This window comes from Entelurus aequoreus, linkage group LG17, assembly GCF_033978785.1.
Source record: "Entelurus aequoreus isolate RoL-2023_Sb linkage group LG17, RoL_Eaeq_v1.1, whole genome shotgun sequence".
Classification (NCBI taxonomy): Eukaryota; Metazoa; Chordata; class Actinopteri; order Syngnathiformes; family Syngnathidae; genus Entelurus; species Entelurus aequoreus.
The window spans coordinates 4,210,345-4,233,335 of record NC_084747.1 but is presented as its reverse complement, the minus strand read 5'-3'; the positions used below and the strand labels follow the sequence as shown (position 1 = coordinate 4,233,335).

Here is a 22,991-nt window from a genome sequence, read left to right as displayed (position 1 = left end):
TTGTAAAATTACGATATTTATTGTGAAATTACGATATATTTTTTTTTTTAACAATATATAATGGACTTTCATCTTGAAAAAAAAAAATTCTTGCAAAATTCTGTTTTTTTTGTAATATCACGATTTTCCTCCTAAAATTATGCCTTTTTTTTTTTGGTAAAATTATGATTTTTTTCCCTCATAACATTATATAATGGACTTTCATCTTGGAAAAACTATTTCTTTCAACATTCAGATTTTTTTCAGAATATTCCGTCCTTTTTTTTCCGTAAAGTTAAGATTTTTCTTGTGAAATTACAATTTTTTCAAATAATATATAATGGACTTTTATCTTGAAAAAAACCAATTTCTTTCAAAATTCAGATTTTTTTTCAGAATATTCCGTCCTTTTTTTTGTTGTAAAATTACGATATTTCTTGTGAAATTACGATATTTTTTTATAACAATACATAATGGACTTTCATCTTGAAAAAAAAAAATTCTTGCAAAATTCTGTTTTTTTGTAATATCACGATTTTCCTCCTAAAATTATGACTTTTTTTTTTTTTTGTAAAATTATAATTTTTTTCCCTCATAACATTATATAATGGACTTTCATCTTGAAAAACAATTTCTTTCAACATTCAGATTTTTTTCAGAATATTCCGTCCTTTTTTTTCCGTAAAGTTAAGATTTTTCTTGTGAAATTACAATTTTTTTCAAATAATATATAATGGACTTTTATCTTGAAAAAAAACCAATTTCTTTCAAATTCAGATTTTTTTTCAGAATATTCCGTCCTTTTTTGTTGTTGTAAAATTACGATATTTCTTGTGAAATTACGATATTTTTTTATAACAATACATAATGGACTTTCATCTTGAAAAAAAAAAAAAATTCTTGCAAAATTCTGTTTTTTTGTAATATCACGATTTTCCTCCTAAAATTATGACTTTTTTTTTGTTGTAAAATTATGACTTTTTCCCTCATAACATTATATAATAGACTTTCATTTTGGAAGAACAATTTCTTTCAAAATTCAGATTTTTTTTCAGAATATTCCGTCCTTTTTTTTTCTCGTAAAATTAAGATTTTTCTTGTGAAATTACCATTTTTTTTCTAAGAACAATATATAATGGACTTTCATCTTGAAAAAAAAACAATTTCTTGCAAAATTCAGATTTTTTTCCAGAATATTCCGTCCTTTTTTCTTTTTTTTTTGTGCAAAATTACGATATTTCTTGTGAAATTACTATTTTTTCTTATAACTATATATAATGAACTTTCATCTTGGAAAATAAAAAAATTCTTGCAAAATTCTGATTTTTTTTCAGAATATTCCGTCCTTTTTTTTTTTTTTTTTTGCAAAATTAAGATATTTCTTGTGAAATTACTATTTTTTCAAATAACAATATATAATGGACTTTCATTTTGAGAAAAATAAAAAAATTCTTGCAAAATTCAGATTTTTTTGTAACATCACGATTTTGTTCCTAAAGATGATTACTTTCTTTTTTGTAAAATCAGACTTTTTCCCTCATAACATTATATAATGAACTTTCATCTTGGAAAAACAATTTCTTTCAAAATTCAGATTTTTTTCAGAATAATCCGTTCTTTTTTTTTCCGTAAAATTAAGATTTTTCTTGTGAAATTACTATTTTTTTCTAAGAACAATATTATAATGGGACTTTCATTTGAAAAAAAAAAAACTATTTCTTGCAAAATTCAGATTTTTTTTCAGAATATTCCGTCCTTTTTTGTGTGTGTAAAATTACGATATTTCTCGTAAAATTACTATTTTTTCTTATAACAATATATAATGAACTTTCATCTTGCAAAAAAAAAAATTCTTGCAAAATTCTGATTTTTTTTCAGAATATTCCGTCCTTTTTTTTTTTTGTTGCAAAATTACGATATTTCATGTGAAATTACTATTTTTTCAAATAACAATATATATGGACTTTCATTTTGAGAAAAAATAAAAAAATTCTTGCAAAATTCAGATTTTTTTTGTAATATCACGATTTTCTTCCTAAAAATGATGACTTTCTTTTTTTTAAATTCAGACTTTTTCCCTCATAACATTATATAATGAACTTTCATCTTGGAAAAACAATTTCTTTCAAAATTCAGATTTTTTTCAGAATATTCCGTTCTTTTTTTTCCGTAAAATTAAGATTTTTCTTGTGAAATGACTATTTTTTTCTAAGAACAATATATAATGGACTTTCATTTGAAAAAAAAAAACTATTTCTTGCAAAATTCAGATTTGTTTTCAGAATATTCCGTCCTTTTTTTGTGTGTAAAATACGATATTTCTTGTAAAATTACTATTTTTTCTAATAACAATATATAATGAACTTTCATCTTGGAAAAAAAAAAATTCTTGCAAAATTCAGGTTTTTTTCAGAATATTCCGTCCTTTTTTTTTTTTTTTGCAAAATTACGATATTTCTTGTGAAATTACTATTTTTTTTCAAATAACAATATATAATGGACTTTCATTTGAGAAAAAATAAAAAAAATTCTGGAAAATTCAGATTTTTTTTGTAACATCACGATTTTCTTCCTAAAAGTGATGACTTTCTTTTTTGTAAAATTCAGACTTTTTCCCTCATAACAAAATATAATGAACTTTCATCTTGGAAAAACTAATTATTTCAAAATTCAGATTTTTTTCAGAATATTCCGTTCTTTTTTTTCGTAAAATTAAGATTTTTCTTGTGAAATGACAATTTTTTTCTAATAACAAAATATAATGGACTTTCATTTAAAAAAAAAACTATTTCTTGCAAAATTCAGATTTTTTTTCAGAATATTCCGTCCTTTTTTTTTGTGTAAAATTACGATATTTCTTGTGTAATTACTATTTTTTTCTTATAACAATATATAATGGACTTTCATCTTGGAAAGAAAAAAAAAATTCATGCAAAATTCAGATTTTTTGTAATATCATGATTTTCCTCCTAAAATTATGACTTTTTTGGGGGTAAAATTATGACTTTTTCCCTCATAACATTATATAATGGACTTTCATCTTGGAAGAACAATTTCTTTCAAAATTCAGATTTTTTTCAGAATATTCCGTCCTTTTTTTTTCTCGTAAAATTAAGATTTTTCTTGTGAAATTTAAAAAAAATTTCTAATAACAATATATAATGGACATTCATCTTGAAAAAAAAAACAAATTTGTTGCAAAATTCAGATTTTTTTTCAGAATATTCCGTCCTTTTTTCTTTTTTTTTTTTTGCAAAATTATGATATTTCTTGTGAAATTACTATTTTTTCTTATAACAATATATAATGAACTTTCATCTTGGAAAAAAAAAATTCTTGCAAAATTCAGATTTTTTTTCAGAATATTCCGTCCATTTTTGCAAAATTACGATATTTCATGTGAAATTACTATTTTTTCTAATAATATATAATGAAATTTCATTTGAGAAAAAATTTAAACATTCTTGCAAAATTCCGATTTTTTTGTAATATCACGATTTTCCTCCTAAAATTCAGACTTTTTTTTTTTTTTTAATTCAGACTTTTTCCCCTCATAACATTATATAATGAACTTTCATCTTGGAAAAACAATTTCTTTCAAAATTCAGATTTGTTTCAGAATATTCCGTTCTTTTTTATCCGTAAAATTAAGATTTTTCTTGTGAAATGACTATTTTTTTCTAATAACAATACATAATGGACTTTCATTTGAAAACAATTTCTTGCAAAATTCTGATTTTTTTTCAGAATATTCCGTCCTTTTTTTGTGTGTAAAATTACGATATTTCTTGTGAAATTACTATTTTTTTCTTATAACAATATATAATGGACTTTCATCTTGAAAAAAACCGACAAATTCTTGCAAAATTCAGATTTTTTTGTAATATCACAATTTTCCTCCTAAAATGATGACTTTTTTTCCCCTCATAATTTTGTATAATGGACTATCACCACTACTTTGTCTCCTAGTAGTACAGCTTTCTTCTCGTAAACTTATTTTGTGACTTATTTCTCGTTTTTATTTACGACTTTTTCCCTTCATATTAAGGCTTTTTTTTAAAATATTCCTTTTTTTCTTTCACATTTTCACTTTGTTCTTGTAATATTGCAATTTTTTCTTTTGAAATGTTGACTTTTTCTTGTAAAAAATCTGCTTGTCTTTGTCCGTTTTGAACTTGTCCGTATAATTGGAAGGGCTTTTCCTTGGCACTACCGCTATTGTAGTGAAGGCCATTGGTAAAGCTCACTCCCTAACACCTCAAGAGCTTGCGCTGGACATCGAGATGACAGCCTTGGCGTTTAGCTCGATGCTTAGCGCTCTCACACTCTCATTCGGAGGATCCAAGTTCGAGCCACAGGCTGAGTGCTGATAGCCAAAGACTGTATTTTAGATGAAATGTAACAATATCTTGGGCGCGTTACACTTCCTGTCCCTCACCTACGTTTCTGTACGCTACGGGAAAAGCCGCTTGCGAATCCGTGTACCGCCACACTTAACCAATCCCCTCCATGCATGAGCCCGCCGCCTCCCTCCTTCATTGCTGATTCACTGGCAGCCGTCACAGCGGCATGAGAGCCTCCATTTCATCTTTATAGCCTGCTGGGAGTACCCGGCAGGAGGGGAAATGTCACGTTATTCCCCGAAAAAAAGCACAAAGCTTGAAGAGGACAAGCGCTCTTGTGTCGAAGCGGAGAATTCCTGCGAGGCTTTTCAACTATGAAGATGTCTTCACTTGGCTTTGGCATTTTCTGACTAAATTGCGGTCATTTCATTTAAATGATATTTAGTGTATCAACAATAGTCATTTTATCTCAACTATTGAGTGTTTGAATTTTTGGGATTCCTGATCTTAGCGAGACGTTAGGGAAGACTCTGCATGTTGTTTACATTGAAGTCATGCATAAACGCTGGCTCAGCTTCTGACTACATTGCTCGTGTTGCTGAAATACCGTGAATGCTCCCAACAATGCCTCTTCCACATGATACGCAGCCTCCCATGCCGCAGGTGCATGCTCTACAAAAGCAAACGACAAAAACATTGGCATGCATAGTCGCGGCTGTAGGCAACCTCCCGATGTATGTTTTTAAATACCACCAGAAGATGGCAGTAGCTGCATTTGAAGTATCGTGAGAAAAATATATTGTACATACAAATACACATATATATACTCACATACACACAATTATTCATACATATTATTGTATGAATAATACATTATTCATGTATTATTCATGCTTTGCCGCTCCCAGTCTGTGGAACGCTCTCCCTGACCACCTGAGGGCACCACAGACTGTGGATGGTTTTAAAAAAGGCTTAAAAGCCCTTTTTTTACATACATGCATACTAGTTATAGCTATTTGGCTGTTCTAGATTAATTTTTTTTTATTTCTTTATTATCTTTTTATTTATTTTATTTTTTTAATACACTATAGTACTTTGAGATTATTTACTCAATATAAGGTGCTTTTTACAAATAAAATGTATTATTATTATTATTATTATATACAGTCGTGGTCAAAAGTGTACATACACTTGTAAAGAACATCATGTCATGGCTGTCTTGAGTTTCCAATCATTTCTACATCTCATATTTTTTTTGTGATGTAGTGATTGGAGCACATACTTGTTGGTCACAAAAAACATTCATGAAGTTTGCTTCTTTTAATGAATGTATTATGGCTCTACTGAAAATGTGTTGGGTCAAAAGTATACATACAGCAATGTTAATATTTGCTGATATGTCCCTTGGCAAGTTTACCTGCAATAAGGCGCTTTTGGTAGCCATCCACAAGCTTCTGCTTGAATCTTTGACCACAAAATTGGTGCAGTTCAGCTAAATGTGTTGGTTTTATGACATGGACTTGTTTCTTCAGCATTGTCCACACCTTTAAGTCAAGGGCTTTTGGAAGGCCATTCTAATACCTTCATTCTAGCCTGATTTAGCCATTCCTTTACCACTTTCGACGTGTGTTTGAGGTCATCATTGTCCTGTTGGAACACCCAACTGCGCCCAAGACCCAACCTCCGGGCTGATGATTTTAGCTTGTCCTGAAGAATTTGGAGCTAATCCTCCTTTTTCATTGTCCCATTTACTCTCTGTAAAGCAGCAGTTCCATTGGCAGCAAAACAGGCCCAGAGCATAACACTACCACCACCATGCTTGACGGTAGGAATGGTGTTCCTGGGATTAAAGGCCTCACCTTTTCTCCTCCAAACATATTGCTGGGTATTATGGCCAGAGGTAGGTAGAGTAGCCAGAAATTGTACTCAAGTAAGAGTACTGTTACTTTAGAGATTTATTACTCAAGTAAAAGTAAGGAGTAGCCACCCAAATATTGACTTGAGTAAAAGTAAAAAGTATGTTGTGTGGAAAAACTACTCAAGTACTGAGTAACTGATGAGTAACCTGTTTGTTGAATGATGACGGCAACAAATAATGCACGAAAACATAAAAATAGCAATGAGCAAATTCAGAGCCAGGAATATCTCTTAAGCAACTAAAACAATAACATATATTAAATAATAATACATTAACATAAAAAAAAATGAAGGCAAATTGAGCCACAATAACTTAACAGCACCATAGGCTCAGTAGGCAGAGTTTACAAAGGAAAATAACAAGTTAGCCTTTACGCAAACCATAAACTGATAGGTGTGGGCTGCACCTGGGAACACACTGTGCACTTCTGATTAGTGTTCGTATGCATGTGTGTGTGTGTGTGTGTGTGTGTGTGTGTGTGTGTGTGTGTGTGTGTGTGTGTGTGTGTGTGTGTGTGTGTGTGTGTGTGTGTGTCTGTCTATGAGGCTGCAGTGCGTTAATAAATGTCCCCACACGATGTACATTTGACAGTGATTCATAGCAGGGAAGCTAACATCAGCCTACGGTGACAGCCAAAATATCTACTAATGTTACTTACCGCCATGTGCTTCCTCAAATTTGACGTTGAGTTCATGTAAGCTTAAGCTTGTTGTTGTTTGCCGCTGAAACTTTATGTGCAGTTAATCATGTGACCGCCTGGCTCGGTTTGATTGGTGAAACGGAGTCAAACGTCACCAGTGACTGCATTTGATTGGTGAAACGGAGTCAAACGTCACCAGTGACTGCATTTGATTGGTGAAATGGAGTCAAACGTCACCGGTGACTGCATTTGATTGGTGAAACGGAGTCAAACGTCACCAGAGAATGTATTTTATTGGTAAAACGGAGTCAAACGTCACCAGTGACTGTATTTGATTGGTGAAACGGAGTCAAACGTCACCAGAGAATGTATTTTATTGGTGAAACGGAGTCAAACGTCACCAGTGACTGCATTTGATTGGTGAAACGGAGTCAAACGTCACCAGAGAATGTATTTTATTGGTGAAACGGAGTCAAACGTCACCAGTGACCGCATTTGATTGGTGAAACGGAGTCAAACGTCACCAGTGACTGCATTTGATTAGTAAAACGGAGTCAAACGTCACCAGTGACTGCATTTGATTGGTGAAACGGAGTCAAACGTCACCAGTGACTGCATTTGATTGGTGAAACGGAGTCAAACGTCACCAGTGACTGCATTTGATTGGTGAAACGGAGTCAAACGTCACCAGTGACTGCATTTTGTTGGTGAAACGTGTCCATGTGTTGAAAAGAGAAGAGGCGAGGATGAGACAACCTGTGAAGAAGTAAACAAAACGAAACCTGGTTGTCCCTGACTCACGTCCGCCTCATTAAAAAGTGCACTTGGGGCTTTGTGAGGACATGCATGAAAGCGAGAAGGTGAGAGAGGAAACCTAATCTGGTGTTGTGATGCTTCATCACAATGAGATGTAGGCCGATGATAAGATGAGCTGCACCCAGCCTTACTTTGAGAGCTTCTTGCTAATGCTTGGTGACGTGAGGCCCGCCAGGAAAGAGAGCGCTAACAGGAAAGCTTTCGGGGCACTTAAACTTGACTTCACCTCGGAAAGTTGTCCCTTTTTTTTTTTTACCACGGCCTCTTTCCCGGCGTGAAAAGACGAGAGGAAACTTTGTGTGGGAGAAGAAAAGGCGACGTGACAAGGTTGTTCACAAAGGGTGAAAGGGGATAGTGCAGCGCCGCCGGGTGGTTTTTCCTTTTGAAACCCCCCCCTGAGATGTGTGATGAGGTGTGTCAAAAGAGGAGACTAACAGATCTTTGGCAATTACAGTCAAAAGCAGAAGAAGAGGGACGTGTCATCTTATCTCACCCAGCTTTGCACTTTCATACTTTTTCTGTCATTATGAAATAGACACTTTTTATGTCGAATAACCTTCATTATTGTCATTATTAATGCTGATATCAGTATTGATATTAAAGGCCTACTGAAATGATTTTTTTTTTATTTAAACGGGGACAGCAGATCCATTCTATGTGTCATACTTGATCATTTCGCGATATTGCCATATTTTTGCTGAAAGGATTTAGTAGAGAACATCGACGATAAAGTTCGCAACTTTTGGTCGCTGATTAAAAAAAAAGCCTTGCCTGTACCGGAAGTAGCGTGATGTCGCAGGTTGAAAGGCTCCTCCCATTTCCCCATTGTTTACACCAGCAGCGAGAGCGATTCGGACCGAGAAAGCGACGATTACCCCATTAATTTGAGCCAGGATGAAAGATTTGTGGATGAGGAACGTGAGAGTGAAGGACTAGAGTGCAGTGCAGGACGTATCTTTTTTCGCTCTGACCGTAACTTAGGTACAAGCTGGCTCATTGGATTCCACACTTTCTCCTTTTTCTATTGTGGATCACGGATTTGTATTTTAAACCACCTCGGATACTATATCCTCTTGAAAATGAGAGTCGAGAACGCGAAATGGACATTCACAGTGACTTTTATCTCCACGACAATACATCGGCAAAGCTCTTTAGCTACTGAGCTAACGTGATAGCATCGGGCTCAAATGCAGATGGAAACAAAAGAAATAAACCCCTGACTGGAAGGATAGACAGAAGATCAACAATACTATTAAACCATGGACATGTAACTACACGGTTAATAATTTCCAGCTTGGCGAAGCTTAACAATGCTGTTGCTAACGACGCCATTGAAGCTAACTTAGCAACGGGACCTCACAGAGGTATGATAAAAACATTAGCGCTCCACCTACGCCAGCCAGCCCTCATCTGCTCATCAACACCCGTGCTCACCTGCGTTCCAGCGATCGACGGAAGGACGAAGGACTTCACCCGATCATCCGTGCGGTCGGCGGCTAGCGTCGGCTAGCGCGTCTGCTATCCAAGTCAAAGTCCTCCTGGTTGTGTTGCTGCAGCCAGCCGCTAATACACCGATCCCACCTACAACTTTCTTCTTTGCAGTCTCCATTGTTCATTAAACAAATTGCAAAAGATTCACCAACACAGATGTCCAGAATACTGTGGAATTTTGAGATGAAAACAGAGCTTTTTTGTATTGGATTCAATGTGGTACCAATACTTCCGTTTAACTAGTGACGTCACGCGCATACGTCATCATACATAGACGTTTTCAAGCGGAAGTTTCGCGGGAAATTTAAAATGTCACTTTATAAGTTAACCCGGCCGTATTGGCATGTGTTGCAATGTTAAGATTTCATCATTGATATATAAACTATCAGACTGCGTGGTCGCTAGTAGTGGCTTTCAGTAGGCCTTTAACAATAAATTATGTTGTTATATTATCAATATTAATGTTATTGTTATCGTTAATATTGATAACTTAGACTTAGACTTAGACAAACTTTATTGATCCACAAGGGAAATTGTCCCACACAGTAGCTCATTTACAAAGGATGGAAAGGATAATGCAGGTATAAAGGAGACCAAAAAATGTACCATAGTAGCAATAAAACATATATGTAATATTTAAATATTTTTATACAGTATATAATATATACTGATATATTGTAGTATTATATTATATTGTTATTATATTATATTATACGATTTAACAACAACATTAAACTTTTACAATTGTATTTACTAAAAAGAAAAATAATTAATAAGATATTATTGAGGTACTATCTAATTAAAATAATATTTAAAAGTAATTACATTCAAATTAAATTGACATTTTTAGATTTTGTCACAATACAATTTTATTAACTTTACTTCTTGCTTTAATTTTCTCAAATTAAGTCATTATTATATATTATATATATATTATATCCAATCCAGGATGCTGATCTAACTAATGCTAATTGGTTTTATTATAAACAATTATTTATATTGTTATATTATCAATAATAATATTATTTCACATTAGTACACCTATTATTACTATTATATGTTAAAATTACATCCATTTCATCAACTGTACCAAATATAATGTGACTAGAAAAAAATACATATTATTTCACCTATGTACTATATTATTATGCTATTTTGATAATATTATTGTCATTATTATTATTTCACATCATTACATATATTACTATTATTATAATATTATTATTATTATTATTGCTTTATGTTATTAATCATTTAAATATGTTACATTACATAAATTCCATACATCTTACCAAAAATATTGTCTGACTTGAAGAAAATGGTATTATGTCACATTAGCAGTATTATTGTTAAGCTACTTTGATAAAATTATTGTCAATATTATTTCAGACCTATTAGAATGCAGCTGAGATAGGCTCCAGCACCCCCCGCCACCCCATAAGGGACAAGCGGTAGAAAATGGATGGATGGATATTATTATTATTATTATTGTTATTTTATTAATAATTTTAATGTTACAATTACATAAATGTCATCATTTGTACCAACAATATTGTTGTAACTATTATTGCTACGCTATTTCGATAATATTATTGTCATCATTTCTTCATCTTATCATTATTATTATTATTACTTTAATAATAATGTAAATAAGTTACAATTACATACATTCAAATGCATTGTATCAAAAATATTGTCTGACTTGAAGAAAATGTAAAAATACACATTATTTCACATTAGCACTGTTATTGTTATGCTATTTTGATAATAGTATTGTCATTATTATTTCAGATTATTATTATTTTATTGATAATTTAAATATGTTGCAATTACATAAATGTCATAATTTGTACCAAAAATATTGTTGTAATTATTATTGCTATGCTATTTCGATAATATTATTGTCATTATTTCTTCATCTTATCATTATTATTATTATTACTTTAATAATAATGTAAATAAGTTGCAATTACATAAATTCCATGCATTGTATCAAAAATATTGTCTGACTTGAAGAAAATGTAAAAATACACATTATTTCACATTAGCACTGTTATTGTTATGCTATTTTGATAATAGTATTGTCATTATTATTTCAGATTATTATTATTTTATTGATAATTTAAATATGTTACAATTACATAAATGTCATAATTTGTACCAAAAATATTGTTGTAATTATTATTGCTATGCTATTTCGATAATATTATTGTCATTATTTCTTCATCTTATCATTATTATTATTATTATTATTACTTTAATAATAATGTAAATAAGTTACAATTACATACATTCAAATGCATTGTATCAAACATATTGTCTGACTTGAAGAAAATGTAAAAATACACATTATTTCACATTAGCACTGTTATTGTTATGGTATTTTGATAATAGTATTGTCATTATTATTTCAGATTATTATTATTATTATTATTTTATTGATCATTTAAATATGTTACAATCATATAAATTCCATCCATTGCACCAAAAATATTGTCTGACTAGAGAAAAAGTGTAAAGTCTAAAATGATTCATTAAATTCTTCACTTCCAGAAATGTAAAAAAAATTTAAGAAAAAAAGTAAAAGTATTTACTAATTGTTTATATTCCATGATCACTTGTACATGTCAGGCATTTTTATGAATGTATATAATTGAATACTTGTTTTAAATGAATGCATTATTCACATTTATTAACCATGAACATGTCAAAATTTGGCAATTCACAGATTCTGTTTGATTCCCAGGAATCCGGACGGCGACGTCCAGCCGTGGTGTTACATCGCCGACCACGAAGATGGAATCTACTGGCGATACTGCGACATCCCGACGTGCCGCAGTGAGTGACAACCCTGTCAATCTCCTCGCTCCTTTTTCTCATCCGGCTGTAGCTGGTGTCACTTCTTTGCACCGTGCAGACTAACAATCAGCTTTATGAGGCACATTAGTGATGATTGACACTCCTGCGCCGACCTTTCTTTCTTCCGTCTGCTGCCGTTGGACAAACATCCAAAGCAGGCGCTATGAATAGCTTTTATGGAGCGAACGCTCGTACGCCGTCATTTTCATCTAAAAAAAAAAACAACGCCTTTAATTACATCCCGTCGTCCTCTTAAACCTGCCGCGCGTGGCCACGCCCCTCGCTGTAATGCCTCTTTAAATGGCGGATGTAGCGTATGGTTGTTGATGAATGTGTTTGCAATCTGCTCGCCATTAATGACTTTTTTAGCGTTGACCTTTCAAACGCTGCGGTTGATCCTTTTTTGAGCGATTTGTCTGTTTTTCTACAAGCGGTCAAACATGTGTATGTTTTGAAGCTAATTAGATGTTTCTAACCATCTCTTCTAACCCGCCTGGTTTTCATCTGCACTGCGACTACAACGGCTGGACTCTTCTTTGGCCAACATTAAACCTCGTTAATTAGAAAGTCAAGTCAATATGTCCTTTCTTCTGCTTAAACTTTATTTTAGGGTTGTACGGTATTAGTGTAGTACTGCGGTACTAATGAATCATCTTCAGTACTATACCGCCTCTGAAAAGTACCGGTCCAACACCCCCTCTACACCTAACATCCACTGTAATGATACCAGGTACAGTAGCGTATCTAGTCGATACTACTATGATTACGTCGATAGTTTTTGGCATCACAATAATAATAATAATAGATTTTATTTGTAAAAAGCACTTTACATTGAGTAAACAACCTCAAAGTGCTACAGTGTATTAAAAAATATAAAAAATACAATAAAAAGTAGGGATGTCCGATAATGGCTTTTTGCCGATATCCGATATTCCGATATTGTCCAACTCTTTAATTACCGATACCGATATCAACCGATATATGCAGTCGTGGAATTAACACATTATTATGCCTAATTTGGACAACCAGGTATGGTGAAGATAAGGTACTTTTTAAAAAAATGAGTAAAATAAGATAACTAAATTAAAAACATTTTCTCAAATAAAAAAAGAAAGTACAACAATATAAAAACAGTTACATAGAAACTAGTAATGAATGAAAATGAGTAAAATTAACTGTTAAAGGTTAGTACTATTAGTGGAGCAGCAGCACGCACAATCATGTGTGCTTACGGACTGTATCCCTTGCAGACTGTATTGATATATATTTATATATAATGTAGGAACCAGAATATTGATAACAGAAAGAAATGGGGGAGGGAGGTTTTTTGGGTTGGTGCACTAATTGTAAGTGTATCTTGTGTTTTTTATGTTGATTTAATTTAAAAAAAACAAAAACAAAAAAAACGATACCGATAATAAAAAAAAACGATACCGATAATTTCCGATATTACATTTTAACGCATATATCGGCCGATAATATCGGCAGGCCGATATTATCGGACATCTCTAATAATAATAATAGATTTTATTTGTAAAAAGCACCTTACATTGAGTAAACAACCTCAAAGTGCTACAGTGTATTAAAAAATATAAAAAATACAATAAAAAGTAGGGATGTCCGATAATGGCTTTTTGCCCATATCCGATATTCCGATATTGTCCAACTCTTTGATTACCGATACTGATATCAACCGATACCGATATCAACCGATATATGCAGTCGTGGAATTAACACATTATTATGCCTAATTTGGACAACCAGGTATGGTGAAGATAAGGTACTTTTTAAAAAATTTTGTAAAATAAGATAAATAAATTAAAAGCATTTTCTTGAATAAAAAAAGAAAGTACAACAATATAAAAACAGTTACATAGAAACTAGTAATGAATGAAAATGAGTAAAATGAACTGTTAAAGGTTAGTACTATTAGTGGAGCAGCAGCACGCGCAATCGTGTGTGCTTACGGACTGTATCCCTTGCAGACTGTATTGATATATATTGATATATAATGTAGGAACCAGAATATTGATAACAGAAAGAAATGGGGGGAGGGAGGTTTTTTGGGTTGGTGCACTAATTGTAAATGTATCTTGTGTTTTTTTATGTTGATTTAATTAAAAAAAACAACAACAAAAAAAACGATACCGATAAAAAAAAAAAACGATACCGATAATTTCCGATATTCCATTTTAACGCATATATCGGCCGATAATATCGGCAGGCCGATATTATCAGACATCTCTAATAATAATAATAGATTTTATTTGTAAAAAGCACTTTACATTGAGTAAACAACCTCAAAGTGCTACAGTGTATTAAAAAATATAAAAAATACAATAAAAACTAGGGATGTCCGATAATGGCTTTTTGCCGATATCCGATATTCCGATATTGTCCAACTCTTTAATTACCGATACCGATATCAACCGATACCGATATCAACCGATATATGCAGTCGTGGAATTAACACATTATTATGCCTAATTTGGACAACCAGGTATGGTGAAGATAAGGTACTTTTTTTAAAAAATAATAAAATAAGATAACTAAATTAAAAACATTTTCTTCAATAAAAAAAGAAAGTACAACAATATAAAAACAGTTACATAGAAACTAGTAATGAATGAAAATGAGTAAAATTAACTGTTAAAGGTTAGTACTATTAGTGGAGCAGCAGCACGCACAATCATGTGTGCTTACGGACTGTATCCCTTGCAGACTGTATTGATATATATTGATATATAATGTAGGAACCACAATATTGATAACAGAAAGAAATGGGGGGAGGGAGGTTTTTTGGGTTGGTGCACTAATTGTAAGTGTATTTTGTGTTTTTTATGTTGATTTAATTTTTTTTAAAAACGATACCGATAATAAAAAAAACGATACCGATAATTTCCGATATTACATTTTAACGCATATATCGGCCGATAATATCGGCAGGCCGATATTATCGGACATCTCTAATAATAATAATAGATTTTATTTGTAAAAAGCACTTTACATTGAGTAAACAACCTCAAAGTGCTACAGTGTATTAAAAAATATAAAAAATACAATAAAAAGTAGGGATGTCCGATAATGGCTTTTTGCCGATATCCGATATTCCGATATTGTCCAACTCTTTAATTACCGATACCGATGTCAACCGATACCGATATCAACCGATATATGCAGTCGTGGTAATTAACACATTATTATGCCTAATTTGGACAACCAGGTATGGTGAAGATAAGGTACTTTTTAAAAAAAATAATAAAATAAGATAACTAAATTAAAAAAAATTTCTTGAATAAAAAAAGAAAGTACAACAATATAAAAACAGTTACATAGAAACTAGTAATGAATGAAAATGAGTAAAATTAACTGTTAAAGGTTAGTACTATTAGTGGAGCAGCAGCACGCACAATCATGTGTGCTTACGGACTGTATCCCTTGCAGACTGTATTGATATATATTGATATATAATGTAGGAAGCAGAATATTGATAACAGAAAGAAATGGGGGGAGGGAGGTTTTTTGGGTTGGTGCACTAATTGTAAGTGTATCTTGGGTTTTTTATGTTGATTTAATTTAAAAAAACAAAACAAAAACGATACCGATAATAAAAAAAACGATACCGATAATTTCCGATATTACATTTTAACGCATATATCGGCCGATAATATCGGCAGGCCGATATTATTGGACATCTCTAATAATAATAATAGATTTTATTTGTAAAAAGCACTTTACATTGAGTAAACAACCTCAAAGTGCTACAGTGTATTGAAAAATATAAAAAATACAATAAAAATATATTTAAAAAAAACAAAAAAACTAGAACAGCAAAATAGCTAAAACTAGTACCGAATTTTTCGGACTATAAGTCGCAGTTTTTTCCATAGTTTGGCCGGGGGTGCGACTTATACTCGGGAGCGACTTATGTGTGAAATGATTAACACATTAGCGTGTGTCAAATAATATTATTGATGTCATTCACGTAAGAGACTAGACGTATAAGATTTCATGGGATTTAGCGATTAGGAGTGACAGATTGTTTGGTAAACGTATAGCATGTTCTATATGTTATAGTTATTTGAATGACTCTTACCATAATATGTTACGTTAACATATCAGTTGGTTATTTATGCCTCATATAACGTACACTTATTCAGCCTGTTGTTCACTATTATTGATTTATTTTAAATTGCCTTTCAAATGTCTATTCTTGGTGTTGGCTTTTATTATTTCCCCCAAAAATGCGACTTATACTCCAGTGCGACTTATATATGTTTTTTCCCTTCTTTATTATGCATTTTCGGCCGGTGCGACTTATACTCCGGAGCGACTTATACTCCGAAAAATACGGTATGCATATATCTAAAAAAGGTTTTTAAGCCTTTTTTAAAAGCATCCACAGTCTGTGGTGCCCTCAGGTGGTCAGGGAGAGCGTTCCACAGACTGGGAGCGGCGGAGCAGAAAGCCCGATCTCCCATTGTTCGTAGCTTTGTCCTCGGAGGTTAGCTTGTCCGGAGCGGAGGTGTCGCGTGGAGGATTTGGGGGTGAGTAGTTCTTTGAGGTAGAGGGGGGGGCATTTCCATGGAGGCATTTTCTTTCGTTATTTTAAAATTCATATTATGTTTATAAACTCAGGGAATATGTCCCTGGACACATGATGATCCTGTAATGACTTGCTATCGGATTGATACCCAAATTCGTGGTATCATCCAAAACTAATGTAAAGTATCAAAGAAGAGAAGAATAAGTGCTTATAACATTAAGAACATGATGAAACAGAAAATAGGCAGACATCAACAGTAAATGAACAAGTAGATTAATAAATAAAGATTAATTTCCATGTTTTTAGTTGCATTACAGAAAATAAAGGACTTTATCACAATATTCCAATTTTCTGAGACAGTCCTGTATACATGTTTTGTTTTATTTAATACAATTATTTTTAATCTGTATCCATTTTTCTAATTTAGCTACGCATTAGAGTGCAGTGCAGGACGTATCTTTTTTCGCTCTGACCGTAACTTAGGTACAAGCTGGCTCATTGGATTCCACACTTTCTCCTTTTTCTATTGTGGAAAACCACCTGGGATACTATATCCTCTTGAAAATGAGAGTCGAGAACGCGAAATGGACATTCACAGTGACTTTTATCCCCACGACAATACATCGGCGAAATGCTTTAGCTACGAGCTAACGTGATAGCATCATGCTTTAACTGCATATAGAAACAAAAAAAATAAACCCCTGACTGGAAGGATGGATAGAAAATCAACAATACTATTAAACCGTGGACATGTAAATACACGGTTAATGCTTTCCAGGCTGGCGAAGCTTAACAATGCTGTGCTAACGACGCCATTGAAGGTAACTTAGCAACTTAGCAACCGGACCGAGCAGAGCTATGCTAAAAACATTAGCTCTCCACCTACGCCAGCCAGCCCTCATCTGCTCATCAACACCCGTGCTCACCTGCGTTCCAGCGATCGGCGGAAGGACGAAGGACTTCACCCGATGCGTTTGGCGGCCCGGAGACGTAGGAAGTCAAGGTGAGGTCGGCGGCTAGCGCGTCTGCTCTCCAACAAAGTCCTCCTGGTTGTGTTGCTGTAGTCCGCTGCTAATACACCGATCCCACCTACAACTGTCTTCTTTGCAGCCTTCATTGTTCATTAAACAAATTGCAAAAGATGTCCAGAATACTGTGGGATTATGAAATGAAAACAGAGCTTTTCGTATAGGGTTCCACGGGGTACCATAACTTCCGTTAAACTGACTTCGTCACGCGCATACGTCATCATACCGCGACGTTTCAGCCGGATATTTCCCGGGAAATTTCAAATGTCACTTTATAAGTTAACCCGGCCGTATTGGCATGTGTTGCAATGTTAAGATTTCATCATTGATATATAAACTATCAGACTGCGTGGTCGCTAGTAGTGGCTTTCAGTAGGCCTTTAAGTTATCGTAGAGACAAAAGGAGTAAAACATGTTTAGACCTTAGACCGTGCCAATGAATAATGTTTACCCTGTTGTTTGTTAGAATAATTACAAAAAACGTGGCCGCAGATTCCTACAAAACTCTGTGTAAGGGTGTGGCTAAGGGCCGAGGACGTACCTTTTTCTTTGGAAGTATTTTAATTTGGTGGCTTGTTGAGTGTTGAGTCTCCTCCTCGTTGAAATTGTTACCTCACCTTGTGTTTGCATGATTTCCTGCTGACTGTTGCGTACTCCTTGCTGCAGCAGACTAAACACACGAGCAGACCGACTGAACTCTGTGCCACCAGGTCTCAGGAGGACCCCCGCGGCTATCCCGCCATTTTTCCGGTCTGAGTTGCACGCTCGACTAAATCCTCCCGTTTGAATAACGCAGCAGCCATTAAGCCGTCTAATCATGCCTGCTGGCCGCGTTGCGTCCGTGCAGTCGTGTATTTGCCAGCCCGTGACCAATGAGCCGCTGTAGATCTCCTGACCTATTTCAAACAACCGTCCGTTTCGTGCTGCGTGCCTCGGCTGATGTCCCAGAGCACCTTAGTCCAGAGCCAGGCTGGTCCTTATCTGTGCTCGAATTAGGCCAGTCTTTGTTCCAGAAGGCTTTGTGGACCATGTGCTGGTTCAGCCTGTTTTTTGTCCAGCATCCAGGCGGTGTGGACCATATTCTGGTTCACACACAAACGCTTGCCTGGCTTTCAGGTCTTGAAGTGTTTTTTGCACAGACATTGTGTTTGCTGTGAGGCATGAAAACATGCCTGTTCATGAAAGACACCGTCAGGTAATAACATTCTGTACTTACTTATGAAATTACAATCACATCATTAGGCCTCGCCTGCTGGCAAGGCCCCCATTCCACGTTCTGGAAAGGCCTCACCTTTTAGAGCAAGGCCACACCCCGTGGAGAACGTGACACTTCCTGCTCTCGCAGCCAGGCAAGGAAGATTCTGGCAAAGCCTCATCGGGCTTGCAAGGCCTTACCTTTGGGTAAAAGATCCCACTTTCTAACCAGACCTCACCGCTCTACAACTCTTGGAAAGGCCAAATATTCTTGAAATGAAAGCCTCTGTCCCTGGCAGGTTTCCACTTTCTGGAAATGCCTTACCATCTGGCAAATAAGGCCCCACTTTTGGGTAAAAGATTCCAGCTCAAAAGCCTCTCACCATGACAAGGCTGCACTTATGTGGAAGGCTGATCACTCCCTGGCAAAGTGTCACTTTCTTTGTCAAGAAGAGTTTCACCTTTGGGAAAGTACCTTCTCTCTAGTCAGACCTGAACTTCTAGTCCAGGGGTCACCAACGCGGTGCCCGCGGGCACCAGGTAGCCCGTAAGGACCAGATGAGTAGCCCGCTGGCCTGTTCTAAAAATAGCTCAAATAGCAGCACTTACCAGTGAGCTGCCTCTATTTTTTAAATTGTATTTATTTACTAGCAAGCTGGTCTCGCTTTGCCCGACATTTTTAATTCTAAGAGAGACAAAACTCAAATAGAATTTGAAAATCCAAGAAAATATTTTAAAGACTTGGTCTTCACTAACTGACAAAGAAACCGATAACAGATTTGGTGTCCAGTTCAAAGTGTGACATGATTTATTTAAAAATTTGAGAGTTGACTTTTTTATTTTACATGAGTTATTTGTACAAACATGGTGCAAAGTAATTTGTGATTTGTTCAAAAATGTTAGTGGCTAGCTAGTTAAAATGGGATATTGTGATTTCACAAGACTGTCTTAGAAGTGATCATTTGAAAATGTTCAGTTTGAAAAATGTGCACTTAGAGAAAATATAAAAATAAAGTGTTGCATATTGATATTTATCTGTTTCTATATACACTACCGTTCAAAAGTTTGGGGTCACCCAAACAATTTAGTGGAATAGCCTTCATTTCTAAGAACAAGAATAGACTGTGGAGTTTCAGATGAAAGTTCTCTTTTTCTGGCCATTTTGAGCGTTTAATTGACCCCACAAATGTGATGCTCCAGAAACTCAATCTGCTCAAAGGAAGGTCAGTTTTGTAGCTTCTGTAACGAGCTAAAGTGTTTTCAGATGTGTGAACATGATTGCACAAGGGTTTTCTAATCATCAATTAGCCTTCTGAGCCAATGAGCAAACACATTGTACCATTAGAACACTGGAGTGATAGTTGCTGGAAATGGGCCTCTATACACCTATGTAGATATTGCACCAAAAAGCAGACATTTGCAGCTAGAATAGTCATTTACCACATTAGCAATGTATAGAGTGTATTTCTTTCAAGTTAAGACTAGTTTCAAGTTATCTTCATTGAAAAGTACAGTGCTTTTCCTTAAAAAATAAGGACATTTACATGTGACCCCAAACTTTTGAACGGTAGTGTATATTTATTGTGGGAAATCATTAAGATGATCAGTGTTTCCACAAAGATAAATATCATTAATTATTAATAATAACATAAAGTTAAAGGTAAATGGAGCAAATTGGCTATTTCTGGCAATTTATTGAAGTGTGTATCAAACTGGTAGCCCTTCGCATTAATCACTACCCAAGAAGTAGCTCTTGGTTTCAAAAAGGTTGGTGACCCCTGGTCTAGTCAAAGCAATTCCTCCCTGATCATTTTTCACTATCCCATGAAGACCTCAGTTTTTATCAAGGAAAGTCCCTCTGTTAGTAAAGGTCTCACTATCTAGTAAGGACTTTTCTGGCAAAGAAAGTGTCATCTTTGGGTAAAAAATCCCACTCGCCTTCACTGAAAGGCCTCATCTTTATTCAAGAAAGTCCTAGATCCCACCCCAAGTGGAGTTCCACTTCTTAGAAAGACCTCATGCTTTACCAATGGAGGTCTCACATGTTGGCATGTTCTGACCCTCTAGGCAGGCCTTACCTTCCTACAAGGCCACTCCATGGCAACGTTCCACTTTCCGGGAACGTCACACCCTTTGGGCCAAGAAGATCTTACCTTTGGTCAGATGAGCTCACCTTGGGCTAGGCGGTAAACCAGTATTATAGTTAATACCGGTATATTTTAGAAAGAGGTATAGATTTGAGACAATACCGCCATATTGGTATCTTTTGATGTCCTTTTGTTACGGACGTTTGCCTATCCTCTGCGCCTGACGGGCCAAGCACAGGGCATTCCCTTGGCTAGCTTAAATGCTAACATGAGTACAATAATGTAGTTTTCATAATCAGAAATGAGAAGTACTTTATTAAAGGCCTACTGAAAGCCACTACTACTGACCACGCAGTCTGATAGTTTATATATCAATGATGGAATCTTAACATTGCAACACATGCCAATACGGCCGGGTTAACTTATAAAGTGACATTTTAAATTTCCCGCCACACTTCCGGTTGAAAACGTCTAGGTATGATGATGGAATCAGTTGATACGGAAGTATTGGTACCCCATTGAATACAATACAAAAAAGCTCTGTTTTCATTTCAAAATTCCACAGTATTCTGGACATCTGTGTTGGTGAATCTTTTGCAATTTGTTTAATGAACAATGGAGACTGCAAAGAAGAAAGCTGTAGGTGGGATCGGTGTATTAGCGGCTGGCTGTAGCAACACAACCAGGAAGACAGAGATGGATAGCGGACGCGCTAGCCGCCGAACTCACCTTAACTTCCTCCGTCTCGCCGACCGCATCTGTGATCGGGTGAAGTCCTTCGTCGCACCGTCGATCGCTGGAACGCAGGTGAGCACGGGTGTTGATGAGCAGATGAGGGCTGGCCGGCGTAGGTGGATAGCTAATGTTTTTAGCATAGCTCTGTGAGGTCCGGTAGCTTCAATGGCGCCGTTAGCAACAGCATTGTTAAGCTTCGCCAGCCTGGAAAGAATTAACCGTGTATTTACATGTCCATGGTTTAATAGTATTGTTGATCTTCTGTCTATCCTTCCAGTCAGGGGTTTATTTCTTTTGTTTCTATATGCAGTTAAAGCACGATGCTATCACGTTAGCTCCGTAGCTAAAGTGTTTCGTCGATGTATTGTCGTGGAGATAAAAGTTACTGTGAATGTCCATTTCGCGTTCTCGACTCTCATGTTCAAGAGGATATAGTATCCCAGGTGGTTTAAAATACAAATCCGTGATCCACAATAGAAAAAGGAGAGAGTGTGGAATCCAATGAGCCAGCTTGTACCTAAGTTACGGTCAGAGCGAAAAAAGATATCTCTTGCACTGCATTCTACGTTCCTCATCCACAAATCTTTCATCCTCGCTCAAATTAATGGGGTAATCGTTAGGGATGATGTTTGATAAGGAATTATCGAGTTCGAGCCTATTACCGAATCCTCTTATCGAACCGATTCCTTATCGATTCTCTTATGGAGTCCAGATAGGTTGTTGTATATGGAAAAAAACACACAATATTTGGTTTAACAAAAGCTCACTTTTATTATATAATAAAAAAATAAAATCTAATAAATAAATAAATATTGACTGTTACCCACCTAAAAAAATTAAATAAAATAAATAAATATTGACTGTTGTTACCCAAAGTATATTAAGTGGGATTTTTCAGAAAAACAAATATATACAGTAACACAAAAACAACCTGTCTCTGTGATCACTATAAGTGTATAAATAATAATATAGTGTTAAATAAAATAAGTCCCTTGGGCACAAAACTGAAAATAATACAGCTCTCCAAAAAGTGCACTTCTGCTGCTATTGGAACATAACTGTTTGTTATGATGCTTTGACATTTTTGCACTTTATTTCTTTATTGAAAGAAAATTCTATGAAGAGAAAAGTTGTTTGCAAATGTGGTTACAATGCTAAAAAATGAAAAGTTAAAGCTAAAAAAAGAAATACACTTTATTGAGTTAACATTATTTCTTTATAGGGGGAAAAATTTTATGAGCTAGAGAATATAACAACTACACTACCCAGCATGCAACGGGAGTTACGAGCATGCGCGGTAGCCCCGAAAAGTGTTGTTGCATGTTGCCACGCTGTGAAAGTAAACGTCAAGAACT

The 22,991-nt window shown here is 34.7% G+C and overlaps 1 protein-coding gene across 3 annotated transcripts in view; it reads left to right on the top strand.

The window, feature by feature from the left end:
• The window catches only part of kremen1 (kringle containing transmembrane protein 1), a 176,101-nt gene that overhangs the window by 84,419 nt on the left and 68,691 nt on the right, over positions 1–22,991 (top strand). For all 3 annotated transcript variants that reach the window (XM_062024435.1, XM_062024433.1, XM_062024432.1), the window contains exon 3: positions 11,934–12,025. In XM_062024435.1, coding sequence (XP_061880419.1) covers positions 11,934–12,025 — 92 coding nt within the window. The remainder of the gene's footprint in view (positions 1–11,933; positions 12,026–22,991) is intronic.